The following is a 16,853-nucleotide window of genomic DNA, read 5'->3' on the forward strand; positions in this document are numbered from 1 at the left end:
TCAGCTTCCTGTCTAAACAGCTGCTTCTGTAGTTGCTCGGGATGGTTAGTGGTGTTACTAAGGTGGTGTTTTTTGAACAACTGTATAACATGTATGTGATATCCTAATGGCGCCGTGTTCGAAGCGATATCACTTTCTTTTTGTGTACCAACGTTGACACAAATATATGAATTCTTACTGAGTTTTCTTAAATGGGTTTGCACCAGTTTTTTTTCTTCTTCTTCTTTAAAGCGTAAGTTCCCAAATTTTGTTTTCAACTCATTATAAACCTTCCAAACGCCATGCCCTTCATTAGAACTAAACGTGCTTTTACTGCGTGAGATCAAAGGGGTTTACTTTTGGATGGGATGTACTGATAGTTATTTTTCATAACTTACTTTAACCTATAAAACAGTATATTTCAGTAGCCTGAACCTCGGTGCTGACTTTTTATGTCCCTCAGATTAGAAACTATTACTATAAGGGAATGAACGCGAAGAAGGCAATTATAGAAGTCTTCTCATTAGGAATTATACAAGTTAGAGTTAAGCTGTGCCCTTTATGATGAGTATCAAAGTTCATCAATAGGTGGAACCACATTCCCTCTATCTTCTCCATATATTTTTTACGGAACTAATATTCACAATAATTCACTCACATATACGAGACTGATATTGATACTTTACCCAAAGGTAAACTGAACCTATACCCAGAGGATAATCCGTCGCTTCCTTTGTAACTATTTCGTTACATTCACTGTGGAGAATACAAAACACCGGCCCTCCATATTACGACGAAGGCGTAAAATGTACATAATGATGGGCATGTTCCACCAGAAAACTACATGTTGTGCGCAATATTCGTCCAGTTGTTCTTAGGGAAACCGAATCCCCACTTCACTCCATCCCCTCCCAAAGCCATCTTGCCAAAACATGCATTCTATTATAGAGCACAATCAATCATATCACCACAAACGATTTGAGCCTGAAGAAATATTACAAGAAGAAGGAACATTATAAGCTAACATCTAGGATGTTCAGGAGAGATTCGCGAACGCAAGAGAGCTATCCGAATAGTATCTTGCAGGTCACTATCAATGAAGCTTCAGACTACCTCGACGTCACCAGGAAACTCAGGACCATGTTTACACACCAGCTGATGTGAAGAGCTGCTCCAAGTTCATCCGAGAACGTCGAAGTGGTGGGAAGTTTCTGTGCCCGCGCAGTTGCCAATTCATCATCTCATTCCAAGGCAAAGGTAAACGCAATCTACTTCCAGACAGAAGTCATGATACAATTATATACTACTTGCATTCCACTATTATGTAGCAATGACCCAAAAAGTACAGATCAAGTCTCTACGCTTGGAGTTAAGTCGAATATAGTCGATAAAGACTATAACTACTGAGATATTATTCCTTTCTCGTCCATTTCTGTGAAGTTTCCCGATATTCCCAGTAAACTTTTGTGCCTTTGGCTTGCTAAAACAAGGACTCGTACGAAGACGTCCCATTACATTAACAAGTCTCTGGAAACCTTATCACCTACCATCCACCTTGGTCTTAAGATGTCTATAATATACTTCTTTACTTCACTCACGCCACCCCCAAACATTTTCTTTATTATATTTGCCAACTTCATTATTATTACAATTAAAAAATATTTTTCATATACACTTTTCATTCTACATTATATGTAATTACTTTCTTAATTATGCGATTTCCTACACTTTTACTCACCCATGTAACCACGTGACCATGTATTCCAATAGCCCCCACCATGACGCTTCACAGTGGTTTGTTCTCTCTCTCTACTTCTTCCCCTCCCTATTTGACAAAACAAAAGCACTTATTATTAATACTTTTTTGTGTATGTGATTGTGCTTTATTCCTTTTTTTTCGTTGTGCGTAGATTATCCTCTGAGCATGGATTACATGCAATTTCCAACAAAGTTTCAAAATCCATCTCCTGAATTAGATTGATTTATTGCGAACAAGATTAATACTACATTATTAGGAATGTAGTATCACTTGGTACTACATATCTCTCATAGTTACGATGTATCAACAATACATATACTAACCCTGACCACTCCTACACTTACTGACGGCCAGTAGATGTCACACACTGAACTATAACGAACCCAACATTCAGGGTAACTTCTATCGTATCCACCGGTTTGAAATTCACAATACTGAAAAGACGAGTTATAACAGGACAAAAACTGAAGTTGTGATTGACATTGTACAAAATTGAACTAAAGTATGTATTAGTAGCTTATGATGTAACATACTATGTTTCGGCGTCCTGAAAAGTATAAACTCATACACATACATACACGAGCGCAATATTAGAGTATGTACAGGCCATCTAAGAGGAGTGATTTCACTTACTGATGGAAAATAAAATTGCTGAATAAGAGACATTACTTCACTTCTAGACCACAAAAACTGAAACTAGAAACTTAATGGTACAATATTAGTTCGAAAACAAGCCACAATGACTAATTAGTGCAGCGCTCACCTACAGACTGCAGAGTTATGATCCACTACTGTAGGTGGACGCAGGGCCGCCCACAGGGGGGATGTATGGCGCAAGCTGCGCCATTGAGAAAAATTTTGGGGGGGATTTTACTCTACTTTCGAACTATAGCACGGCCAACAAGAGATGGTCTCTGACGTTTGTTACCATATGCGTTGGGACATTGCAGCCCCTACTTTGATACCAGTGTTACCAACCACGATCACTCTGTCTTATACCATTAATTAAATTGCCACTACAGTTGCACGGAAAAAAACCTTGACACGCGAGTAGTGGCAATGTCACTGCGAGCTGTCAGAGACGTTCTCTTACTGGACGCACTTTAGCAATTTTATTGTCGGAATAGCAATAAAACACGGTTCTGAGAAGCTAATTTTCAAAAATTTTCCGGGGTGAACCCCCGTACCCCTTGCTTCGATACTCGATGAATGAAGTACCGCGCAAGTAGCCGTATGAAAGGAAAGGTTGGTTCGTTTTAAGAGAGAAGAGGGATGAATGGCGCAAGTTGTGCCATCGAGAAAAAAATTGGGGGGGATAAAAAAATTGGGGGGGATAAAAAAATTGGGGAAAAATTTTACTCTAATGTCGAATAAGTAATTTTGCTGTCGTCAGAATAACATTGGAACACGATGCGATTTTTTTTTATATCTCGAGAATGAATCCCCCTATCCCCTGCTTAGAAACTCTATGAATGAAGTACCGCGCAAGTTGCTATATGAAAGGATGGCGCCAAGTTCTGGTGAACAACAGTTACAAACACTCAAGGAATCACTTTCAAATTTAGATTTGAAACTTGCCTATGTTGTCTGTTGAAAATTATAAAGTAGTGTGACATAATTGTGAGCTAGTGGTAACCATACAGACAACAGCCAAGTTTCAAATCTAAATTTGAAGTGGGCCAGTGAGTGTTTCTAACTGTTGTCCACCAGAACTTGGCGCCTATTTTTGTGATTTCAATTCTTTTTAAGGCCACTCGTACTTGGCTCTTTTACAAGAATTTTTTTTTTTTTTTTTTGTCGGATATCGCTTCTTTTTGTAGGCTAATTTCGAGGATAACATTTTCTTTTGGTATCAAACTCAATAACTTGTAACTTGCGTCTTACTTTTCATGTACAGCGGGGGACACTTCTAAATGGTACACCTTAGCCGTAAATCTCCATATGGCTGTACCATTTAGAAGTGTCCCCCGCTGTACAAGGGAATTATATCAATATTTTGTAAAGAAAAAAATAATACTACTAATTGTAAAAAAAGAATACCTGTGCCATACACAGTGTGTAGAAGTTTTTATACCATTTAATATCCTTATAGAACATATTTAGTATTGTACACTACCAAGACTACTAATAAAAGTAATGCCATTTTTATAATTACTACTGTCCCTACTACTACTACAAGCATTCTATAATACTACTACAGGAAATAAAAACAACAAAAATAACAATTACTAGTACTATAAAAACTACTGCTACACTGGGCAATTGTTTTTAGAGGACTTGAGTTTTGAGGAGGGAAGAGATTATTAGTTTTGGGGGGAATGCGCCATCAGCTTTGGGGGGGATGGGCACCCCTGGGTGGACGAACATAGCGTGCGTGAGTTTTCTCGGAACTACATTTTTTTCTCTCTTAATTCATCATTCTGCTAATTAACTTCATTATCATTGAATTTGATATACCGTTTTCTTAATCTTAAAGGCAAATACCAAGCATTAAACTATTTAACGAGCGTATGCCAGCGTCAAGTTCTTCACTTCGTTACTGAGACATTTTGGATTCAAATCTCATGCTCGGCTATCCGATCTTTTTTTTTTTTTTCTTTCTTTCTTTCTTTTTTTTTTAAATAATTTTCAACCTTATTATGTGACTACCCGGAGGGTACCTTAAATATAAATACAGTAGAGCGTCGATTATCCGAAGTAATTGGGGGACATGGGTGTTCGGAAAACTGGTTTGTTCGGATAATCGAACTGTACATGTTTATTTGCCATGCGGGGAGCGGCACGCCTCAACTCTAAGCTGGCGCAGCTGTTGCTGTGAACAGCTTTGATACTGGCGCTACTTCTACAGCCAGTGCCAAACCGACAGAAGTGTGCTGATTGTTGAAACACAGCGACTGGCGGCTTGGCCGGTCAGCAGCGCCTTATGAAGGCCCCATTAGAAGCAATGTTCCGCCAGCGGTGGCTTAGTGCGGCGACTACTGTGGGAAACTTGGTTTGGGAGTGAGGGGGATGATGAACGGTAGGGTGGGAGAGTAACAGGTGCGAGCGAGTACATAGTTCGGTTAAGCGGTCGTTCGGTTGACCGACGTTCGGATAATCGACGCTCTACTGTATTTTAATCAGAAATAAGGGGAAAATACAATTTAACAGTTTTTTCTATTAATGTAATTGGTGATCATAGCATCCCTCTTCCTCTCAAGTTTTCTTTTCTTGTATTAAGTACCATTTACATTAATACAAAACACTTAAATTCTATTTTCCATTTATTCCTGACTAAATACATATATCTATTACAACAAGAATATTTCATCTACTACACAGAAAAATTAGCAAATAAGAAAAATTCCACCTATGATTTGGCAACAAAGGTATTTAAGTAAGTGAGCAGAGAAAATAACAATGGTGGGATCTAAACATACTGCATAACTTCATCTCTTATAATTTTAAATGTGTAGACATAAATCAATGTAACTACTACTAGTTAATTAACGGGTTGCTTTTGCTGTGCTATTTGATGCATCTAAAAATAATAATTTGTGTTTATAAGCTAGTAGACGGAAACATCGAACTTGTAAAGTTTTTTTTTCTTTTTTTTTAATAGCTTTCACTTTCCCTTAAGTTTGACAGAACATATACACTCTTCTAAGGATATTCAATGTATCTGAAATATGAGAAGAAATAGGAACACGCAAAATTCGCAATCTGTTGTTATTGGAATAATAAAGAGACCAATTTGTCTTTGACATACATCGCAGATAATTATTCACAAATATTAGTTCTCATGAAGCATGGAAATGTGGGCTAATAAAAGTTTTCCTATGACATTAATGACGTGAATTTCTACGATGTATGAATTACAAAGATCAATGTGTTTCCACCATACCAAAAAGTTCTGTTGTAATGTCATAGAAGCAAAGTAGATCAAAATTGTTTTTAAAAGTTCCCCACGCCTTTTTAAGTAAGATATCAAATTGATTTATTTTTCATATCTTGCATGGTACGAAATAGCATCGTTTTATATAAATTAGTTTAAAAGTTACAAGGGTGTATCAAGATAAATAGTACACCTTGTATATATATAAGACGATCGTAATGGACTGGGAGTTATTTTGGATGAAAGGCTAAGAGAGAAGATGAAAGGAGAATTTGTACATGATATGTTATGATGATCAAGCTAAACACAAAGAAAGGCCTCGTGGTAATACAGCAATCAGTCCACATACGACAGATGTAGTAGAAGAAAAACAGAAGAAAATGAAATGAAATGAAATCTTGGAGTGTTACGTCCCACGTTTATGCCAGGTAGGCTAAAGCAGACAGTGATGAGAAATGAATGAAGTGGCGGAATGAAGAAAGTGGGAGGAAACGGGAGAACCCCGAGGAAACCCACGCACACGGTGTTTGTCCACCACAAAGTTCACTTGGCGCGAGCTGGAATCGAACCAGGGACCCCATGCATCATAGGTGAACACTCTACCACTGAGCCACCGCGACCCCAAAAATAGAAGATAGACACCATAGATTGGCGAAAAGAGGCGTATGGGAAACTATACTGAATGCCTTCAACGCTGTTGTGGGAGGAACTGATTGCTTAATTGATTACGGTTTGATGGAAATGTCAGCAACCAGACTATTTGTGTCCGTCAAAATAAGGTCAAAACATGCTGAACATTAGAAAAACAAAACTTCTTACAAATTGTAGTTTAAGCAGTTCAACAAAATAAGAGACTGAAAATATGTGTATAAAATTAAAATAGAGGATGGGAACGGCTAAGAGAATAAATAATAAAATATGCAATATATATATGATATGAAGATAACTGGAAAATAGTAATTATAGTAATACACAAAAGAAAAAAGCTATGAGAACGCCGTTAACTATTCCACCTCACGAATAAAATTGAAAATAAGGGCACTAAAGACTGCATGACATGATTAATGAAGCTGCTAGAATAACACAGACACTTTCTAAGTGCACACGATAACGGTCGGAAGATGGCTCAAAGCGATAAGTTGCATCATCACAAAGTTCGATCGTTGGATACCACCTCAGTTGCGTTCAAATCAACGAGAAACAAGTCGGGACCTGTGTATTTCCCTGCTTTCTCTGTACAAAAATTACCAATTTCTTTCAAGCACGGTCATGGACGATGAGAAGAGGTTATGTACCGGAATGCAAACAGGAATATGTACTTTTCAGAATAGAAGACAACACTAAACCAGAACTTCATCCCAAAATATTAAGTGTGGTGGGATATTAAAGGAATAATTCAATGGGAGGTTTTGGATACAGTCACATCATTAACGCCATCTTCTGTGGACAGCTGGACAGACTAGTAGCAGTACTATGATCGAAGCGGCTAGGCCTCATTAATCGCCAAGGAGTATTCATGCACTATGATAATGCCAGCACACACGGTCAAAATTGGATTTTGGTTGGAGTTTCACTCCATCCGCCTTAACCTCCTGACTTCGTTCCTACAAACTATCGTCTCTACAGCAATATCTGTTTCCGCAAGTTGCAGGAATCCCGTTCGGAAAATCTCTGATAATGTGGGGGCTGTGAAAATTGCCTTATAACAGCTCATAAACTCCAAATCTCAGGACATTTGTAGTTTTTTTTTTTTTTTTTTTTTTTTTTTTTTTTTTTTTTTTTTTTTTTTTAATCAGCAAGATGACAAGAGGTGGAACTTTTTCACGTATCGAAACGAGAAAATGTTAAAAATTATTTGGATATTAATGATTCCGTAAAAAAAATTAAATGCAAAACGATGTTAGTAGTAAGGAATTATTAGTCCTATATCGCATGCGAATGGAAACCTACTTCGAATAATGAACAGATGACATGACTGAACAAACGAGGACGGTGAGAAGGAAAAATCTGGATTTTGGACGGAGAAAGACAAGAGAGACGCTACTTCTTACTATCTGTAATCAGTAAGAAATTTTTAATTGGTTCATTGGGTTTTGAGTTTAGGGACTCTTTTCAGTACCTAGGCTATACGAAAAGTGGACCTACAGGTTGAACGTACTCATCAGAGCAAATCAAAGTATAATAGTACGATTTCCTCGAATAACTACTGATTATTTAGCGAATACTAGTTAGAGAAATAGTTTGTGTTCTGGATATATTCCCTACTGTCGAAGAATACGTCTTCTAATCAAGGCTTGGATGACGAACTAAGTGTGAACGAAGACCGTTTGAAAACTATCGACAAGCAGTATTTTGTACTTACTTAAAAAATACGCACAGAAATTATTACAGTACACTATAATTTCTGCAATACCTTGAAATAAGTGAAAAAGTGGGAACAAAGCTAACAAGCACCATTAACATGGGATTTGAACCGCATGGAACACACACAGGAAATAAAACCCTTTCTTGTGCTGAATACAGTATGTTAAATAAGGGTTTCTACAGATATCTTAGTGTGCTAGTTTCTTTATGAACTGATGCACACATCAAGAAATTTCACTTATTGATACTAACCTCGTATTCGTGAAAAAACAAACTTTTAAGGATGAAAAGATACAACAATGAGTCTAGCATAGCAGTTTAATAAATTACTAAAGTGGCAGAGATTACTGAAATTATGTTCCTTTTTCACGGATACAAGGTTAGTAATTTCAATTTCTAAATATGTAACCCAAAGCGTTCATCAGTAAATGTTACTTGTCCTTAATTTTCTTTCGAAGTTCTTGTACTTTGTTTTCAATGTCGAACTGCATTGAGTCTGCTTATCGTCTTCACTTTCTTTTTTCCTTCACGCAATTTTAACAGTTTCTAATACTCTCTTTTCTATATCTTTAGTTTTTCTTCCCGTTGTAATTTGAGATTAATCTCTAAGTATTAATCGCCGTGCTCCTAGAACGTAGTGTAACATTTTTCCAATTTCTACTTGTCTAAGTCTGCCTGTTTCATGGATAGCATCAAACGCATGTCAATGATACACTAGTGTTTGTTCATGCATATTCTCTACTAAAATTGATTTGTTAATAGAAAAGCCACTTTCCACGGTTACACTGTCATGCGATAAACTAAAGCACATTTCCATTACTTCCCACATTTCCTTGTATTTTAATTTGATACAGAACGGAAACTTGCATAAAAATCAATAACTCCGTTTTCTTCTAGTTCTGTCGAAACATTCTCAATTTTTTCTTTGCATTCACTTTTACTTGCAGTACAAAGAGCGGAATATTGCCTTTTTGCTTTTTCTGCTGTTGAGTCATTTGTCTGACTGTTATTGTGCATCACTTCCAAGAATAGATTAAACCTATTCTGACCTAATTGGCATGTTCGCTTGATTACTGCAAGGTGTAGTGAAGACAACCCACATACAATTTTAAACTTCAAAGAGCACTTCTCCATCAGCATCATTACCATTGCTACAAGAAACTGCCGACACTCAGTAAGAAATTCCATTTTTTCTTGTCATTATATTTATTTCAGCAAAGATACGTGTGGCTGCGAATCCACGTCCACATTCTACACCGATACAAGATTTGACGGTGACTTTATGTTAACAGTAATTAACTTGGATGCTATTGTTACATTTTCATTAACTTTGTCACGCAACGACTCAATACTCAGATCAAATTATGTAGAACTTCAAATAGGAATGGGTACATAGGTATCTACACACACCGGGAATTGAACACGGATTGAAACGGTACGTGACGTTTGGGCGCCGCCGTTTGGGCGCGGACGTTTGGGCCCCGCTGTTTGGGCACTGGACGTTTGGGCGCGAAGCCATTTGGGCGCCAGACGTTTGGGCGCGAGTTAAATTAAAAAGTCATTATGTTAGGCGCTGAGTACTAAGTTCCAATCAAGATATCACAAGGTGTCTACTGTAGTGGAAGTCCTTGAATTATACTGGATTTTGTTTTACATATTAGAAATACTGGAATTTCAAAATTCTAAAAACTGAATTAACAATTAAATTTTGTAAATTTAAGTTTCAGCCAAAGTTAAGTGTGCTTTTTATTTGATAACTTTTCAAGCCAAAAGTTAGTAGACCAGACTAGATATGATTGACTGCATTACATACATAGTGAGCCTATTCCATTAAAAAATTTAAACAGGCCTTCTACTGTGGTTATGCAATAAGTGTGAATGTCAAACACATTTCTAGTGGCTAAATGACCAATATATGTACACTTAACAATATTTTTCACTTTGAAATCGTTCTTTTTTTCCCTTTCTCCACTTTCTTTAATGCAGATTAAATGCTTACAATGGGACGAAAAAAAAGTGTGTTAAGTTTTGATTTTTATATTGGAATGTTAATATAAAAAAGTGATACCAGAAATACAGCATACTACAGTTCCTAAACTCAATGTCTTAGACACCCTGTATTAACATCTTTCCCTCAACTCGATAAGGATTTAGGATTTTTAGATTTCTGGGCTCTCGGCATTTAAGGCCATTTAGCCCGTCACGTTTGAGGGAGCACACTATCCGGGGAAAGGGAAGGAAGGAAGCGGCCTGGACCTATAAATTAGATACCACCCCGGCATTATTAACACTTCGTCTGATTCCTTCATTTTCTAGCTTTCTTATATAATACAAAAATTAGATCATTAGATCAGAAGTACAAGAATAGTGAACAAGCGAAAAATCAGTCCATTACGAGGTTAGGCAACAAATACCACAAACGAATTAAACTATTTAATTTAGAAAATATACAGATAAATGAGGTGAGATAAAAACAGAAGTATAGGAAATGTATATATCTTGATTCGCGCTTAGTTTTCAGTGCCTAGCTTACTTTATATGTCGTAAATTGTGATTTTTACTATGTACCTCGCGCCCAAACGTCTAGCGCCTAAACGGCTTTGCGCCCAAACGTCCGGCGCCCAAACGGCAGCGCCGAAACGTCCGCGCCCAAATGGTGGCGCCCAAACGTCCTGTCCCGTTGCTGGATTGGCAGTCGGACACTACTGACTGAGTTACAGGCCAGCCCATCTCAATTTATCTAGTAATTAAAAAATACCATTATTTTTAAAAATATGCATTTTCTACCTACTAGAATCTGCTATAGCATATTTTCAGTTTCTTTATTCGTAAGATATACAATGAAACCTCTACTAACGGACACCTCCCATAACGGACATATTTTCTAATCCCCAAACACTGTAATAGGAAAAAACATATTGGCAAACCTCTCTAAAGCGGACACGGACAGTCTTTCTTGTCTTTTATAGGTATTATTTACCTCCGTATTACGGACACTTTCTCTAGAAAAAAGTTGAAAATTACAGTAAAAGTACACTTTTATTAATTCATATGTATGTCACCAAGGAAGAACATGAAGGTATGACAACATTTTGCCTCCTCAACTGTCTGTTCAGCAACCCAGAGGAAGGTACCCTGTTTCACAACACCCTTATGTCCTTTGCTTGCATTCCACTCCCACCCAACCTTTTTCAGAAACAAAAGTGATTGACAGTTGCCCAATGTTTGGGATGACACATCATTCTACTGTCCCGCTGGAATCTCTAACGAAGCAGAAGACAAGTTTGGTATTTTTGACCACGGGTACGCATATTGTCAAAAAAATTAATGGACTGCAATTAACTCACAAATTAAAGCAACACACCAAACACGTAGTAAGTAGCGATAAGTGTAAAGTGCAGAGAACTATAACATCTTATTCCCATGTTGTGCCTCGAACATAGGGAATTGGATGACGTAAAATAATGCAGGAACAGTAACATTTTGATAATATTCATAAATACGTGATTCATGCAAAAATATTTTTTCTAATTGCATATTACCTTGTTTATTAATTTACGTAAGAAAATATTGAAACCTCTCTAAGGCGGACACCTCTCTATAGCGGACAATTTTTGATTCCCCATGGCTGTCCGCCTTAGAGAGGTTTCACTGTACATATATTTGGTGAATTTCCCTCCCTGACCAAATGCCATGTCCCAGTCTCTCCTTGACTCTCCAGAGCTGTAGAAACCCTGTACACCATATACAGTAGATACGAGGTGAGTTCTCCTGTATGGAACAACAACATGCTTTCTAATCAGCAGAAGTGCAGTGATTACATAACATTTTTCAGTTATTTCGCTCATTTTGAGGCCGTAAATCAATGATGATGTTAAAGAAAGAAAAAACTGCTAGAAAATTAGAAATATCCTGAAAACACTTCATTATTATCCAAAATATTTTGACAGACTAAAGACTACAAAAACATATTTGAAAACTCGGAAATAATTTTCTTAAAATATACATTAATTTTCATAACATTCTGAAATATACGGTACTAAAAGCGAAGAAGACCTAGCAAGCAAATACACAAGCACTAAGTTTTGATTTCTAGCTTTCAACTATTTATAATTATTTAAATACGATATAAAGTATCTCTTCCATTTCGGATATATGCAGTATTGTTCTTTTAATTGGATTTTTCATCCACGCGGTTCGATACGTTTTTTACTACTACTACTAGTAGTAGTAGTAGTAGTCGTCGTCGTCACTGGATCCTTTCCTTTTTATCTCTAAGTGTAGTTTTAGCCTTCCTATAAATAAAATTTTACACAGAGTATGCCGTGGCTTGATTTCAGTCATTAATTTTTACCTATTGATTGTCCCTGTAATTTTACCAATCAATAACTGTGGAACACAGCCTCTGTCGCCAAGCCGAGTTCGGCCATTAAAAGTAGCGGTTTTTATTCTTTACATGATTAGATACTTACCCACCAAATTTCGTTCAGACATGGCCGTAGTTATCAAGACATAAAGTGCCACATACAAGTCGAGTACAGCCGATTCTGTCCATGGTCGAGATCGGCCACCAATTATAGCGATCGTTACTCCTGAGACGATGGACTACTTGCCCACAAAATTTGAGTTGAGCTTATTTTGAGTTTAACGTCCCTTTCAGCAACGAGGCTATATGAGACGGGACATACTAATTAACGTGGAATCCGTCCACCTGGAATCGAACCCGGATCTCCCACGCCAAGCCCACAAAATTTGGTTTAGATCCGGCCAGTAGATACGAAAAAATAAAGTAACACGCTCACACACATGGAGTAAGTTCCCGTATATTTATGCCGGGAGCTAATAACCGAAATCAAGGTACAGAATACTCTGTACAATTGCATTTTATAGGGGAACTAAAACCACAATTACAGACGTAAAGAGAAAGATTTGATGACGCAGAAAAAAAAATGTTGCCGAAGATAATCCCCGCACCGATGAAAATATCCAACTAAAGAAACAAAACTGAGGTTGTAAATCGCGTTTCTTATTAATATATGCCCTACAGCTTCAATCAGTAGATAATTCAATGGTTCGATTCAAATTAGAAAATCGATTTATTAAACAAAATAGAAAATATGTTACTAAATAATGACTCACCGTGGACGATATACTGTCAGACGATGGTTTGATATTAGAAACAGGTCTTCTTGGCAGATCTACACTGGAAGTTCGAGATATATGGTCATTCATTGGAGATGATGGTTTCACCCATGTATATAAGTTCTTCTTTGATAAAGGTCCCGACGCTGAAGGAGAATGTGATGGAATCGACGGCTCGTTATCCACTGTTCGATAAAGATACCGTGGCGCTACATCGTCATAATCTTCAATAGTATCTGGAAATGTTGAAAAAATTATTAGTAAAGTAATACACAGATTAATGAGCGAAGTGTATGCAAGATATGATGAAACGACTATATGTTAACTGAGTCAATTCAGTTAAGAAAGAATCAAAGCGTACGTCGGTTACTTTTCTATATATGCATGTATATTGAATACAAATTACTTAACAGTGAATTATATCCGTAATTTGACATACAAAAGAGTAAAATAATGTCCATATTTTAAAAAATTAAATTCGTTGTCTCAACAGCACCAAAAGACCGAATGTCTGTCTTCAGCATATTATTTCCTGCGTAAACACACAAATACACACTCCTCTTAAACTTAACAATTTAACAATACGGAAGGTTGTACACGATAAAGAATACTCGACTTTCACTCGCGAACAACGCATTTAACCACTGTTATGTCCCGATACATTGCTGGTCACATTGGGGCCTATACTTGAAAACACTATCAGGTAAAAGTGACAGTCTTCTGGGAGATACCCAATTATGAACTTTAGGTCACTAATCACAGCCACTCAGCAATAACGAAAGTGTGCATAATAATAATAATAATAAATACAAAATAAAAATAAAATATTTAACTGTCAGCAAAGCTGATGTGGGTATTGTGGCCATGTGCCCAGCAGGCCCCCTGTGGTACACGATTGGCCGGGAATTGTGAGAACACGGTTCCAGCCAGGCATGTTATAAAATAGATGATCTGCCCAAAGTATCTTCATCCTATTAAATCAATGAAGCCAAAAAACAACCGAGCATCGGCACGTCTGATTGGCTACTCTCTTTTCCGCCATCTTCTGATTGGCTACTTTCGTTTCCGCCATGATTGTTGGCTCAAAACATTGCGACCTTATTGGGCGGACTGGGGAGGGTAGGGGTGGCGAAACTGTGACGTACGGCTTCAAGATTTTGTAACATCCTCTATCCACTATTTTATAACATCCTTGGTTCCAGCCCACTCGAACCCTTCATACAGACGCCATTACGAGATTAATGACAGGACAATCCTCCAACGCAGAGAAGTTTGGCCATATGACACGGTATCTCAAAAGAGGTAATTTCCATCATCCGGAAGAACGTCACACTCGAAGCACGTACAAAGCTCGCGAACACCGCCTCACAGAGCGCCACATCCAGGAGAGGTCCACGAATACCAAAAACCTGTATAATACATCGCACGGGATAGTGGAAATGAGTGTGCACCCTGTATGAGGGATGGCTATACATAGATGAGACCAACAAAATTCGACCAATTTTCTACCACCAAATAGACTACAAGAGCCGTTCTGACCGTTGGAATGCAGGGAAGAGTTTTCATAGGATTTCTAGTGGTTGTAGGATACTGCAGTCGGGAACCGCTGTCACTCGTCGAAGTGCCATTCAACACCAAGGTCAAAGCATCTTATTTCCATGACATAATGAATCATCAGTACGACACATACATTCCACATCTGTACGATGATGAGGTTACAAATAGGATCCACATGAACAAGCTCTGCAGTCATACCGCTTGATCATCTCAGATGCTCTAAACAAGGAAGGTAGAAGAGAGAGAATTCGAGTGATCTCATCTACGTTCATCCGTGTGAAATACCCAGATGCCTCACCAATGGACTGTTGTGAGTTTGGATTCCTCAAACAGGCACTTGTTCAACAACGTTCCGGTACAGCGAGACATTCTCTTTCCTGTTCTCCGCAAAAGTATGCTATAGTGGAAACACGCTGCCGGGTGATCAGACCCGTACGTGTCACATCGAACACAATCGATGGTGGAGAAAGGGAGATTTACAAGCTAGGTAAGCGGCTCAAAGTCGAGTATTTTTATAGCGGACAACTTTCTGTACACTTTGCAAAACCTAACCATTATACTACTCAATATTTGAACAGATGCTTGCAAAATAGGAGACTGAGCAAACAACTGTGTATCACTTGTTCTTTACCGTCAAAAATGATCTGGATGCATTATTTTGTAGGAAGCTTGGAGTGTATTTGATTTTTTTCCCATGACAATACTAAAAACGTAATTATCTGAACACTACCAAAAACTGTACTCAAAACTGATCCACTCGTTCCGATCAAACACACTGATGCGCAAATATAAGCACATCAAATACAGGAAAAAGGGAGTAATTACACAGAACACTTTTTTTCCTGATTTATAATTTACTTACTTGGTTTTACTTGATAACTTCTCTGTATCAGCTCATTTGCAGGATTTGGCTTCTGAACCGCATTTTTATTGGTTGTTAAAGTAATTCTTCCATTGCGACTACGTTTAACAGTGATATTGCCCTTTCGAGTTTGGTTTGGGGTCAAGTTGTTCTTCTGAAATGAAAAACACATTATAATTTATCAATGAATCCTCTTATTAATAGTACTACTTCTTATCATACAGAATGAACAAAATGTCAGCTAACCATTGTACAGTATTCATCGAGTAATCAATTGTTCAAAAATTATCTTACAAAAAATTATAACTTACATTTTAATGTAGTATTTCTGGACCTTGGCATATAAACAGAATGAGACGGTTCATGAGTCATTTAATTGAAAATCGCATGATTTACCACAAATTGGTTGGATAACCATTTTTAAAAATTCTGATAATTTGCACATATATTGGTACACGTTTCGTAATCACAATGCACAGTGGGCCAGGAACCCCGAAAACCTGGCCAAAATAGGAAGTTGTGTTTTAATTTTTTTATGAAACTTGGTATACATATGTTTAGAAGGTCGCTCAGTACGAATGTGATACCAAAAGGGGAAAATTCAAAATGGTGGACCCAATATGGCGGATATAAATTGCAAAAATATGTATAGGTATTACAGAATAATAGAAAATGTGAAAAGATCAACAAATGAAATCATATTTGTCATACATTATTATGTCTCGAAAGACGGCAAATATCGCAGTGGCCATGAGCGACGATGCACTGACCATGAGCAAGAATCTTATGAACTGATGCCTGCATGTAGAACTAAGGGTAATTTGCCATATACAGTTCCTAGATATCATTTGTCTACTCTTCAAATCTGTCTGCGTTTATGTCCAGCCCTGTGGATAATGCCTGTAATAACACAGAGTACTTCTCGATGAGTTTCGTGTGGAGGCCCGTTATCGTGGCTATCGTTTCCGCATTTTGAAAGATATATATTCTAGCCGTGTTGCCTTCATTTGATGTTCCGTCCGGCCTTGGATCGTCAACAATGGGACCTAACTTTGGTTTCAATTTCTTTTGGATGTCTCCCTTTTCTCCACGGCTGACTGATCTCCTTTCACGACTTGCCATTTCTTTATGTCTAGTCTGTAGGCTACATGAAGCAGCCACTCACTCCCTGTACCTAATTTATGCATGTAATGTAGAAAGACTAAATCTGAAGGACTCGGGATTTTCAGGCTTGCTGATGAAGATCTCCTTGTAACTGTTCATATCTTTAGGTTCTGTGTCTCATACATAACAGGTTTGTACAGACTTTGTATGCG

General features: G+C 37.6%; 1 protein-coding gene across 3 annotated transcripts in view; it reads right to left on the minus strand.

The window, feature by feature from the left end:
- Window positions 1-16,853, minus strand: part of LOC145680543 (uncharacterized) — a 57,385-nt gene that overhangs the window by 20,490 nt on the left and 20,042 nt on the right. For 2 of the 3 annotated variants that reach the window (XM_081751167.1, XM_081751166.1), the window contains exons 3-5: window positions 15,538-15,691; window positions 13,116-13,354; window positions 2,062-2,172 (exon numbers count right to left, since the gene is read on the minus strand). In XM_081751167.1, the coding sequence (XP_081607293.1) occupies window positions 2,062-2,172; window positions 13,116-13,354; window positions 15,538-15,691 (504 nt within the window). The remainder of the gene's footprint in view (window positions 1-2,061; window positions 2,173-13,115; window positions 13,355-15,537; window positions 15,692-16,853) is intronic. The other variant, XM_081751168.1, reaches the window with a different exon arrangement.

Source organism: Thermobia domestica, chromosome 3 (genome assembly GCF_964235325.1).
Source record: "Thermobia domestica chromosome 3, izTheDome1.hap1.1, whole genome shotgun sequence".
Classification (NCBI taxonomy): domain Eukaryota; kingdom Metazoa; phylum Arthropoda; class Insecta; order Zygentoma; family Lepismatidae; genus Thermobia; species Thermobia domestica.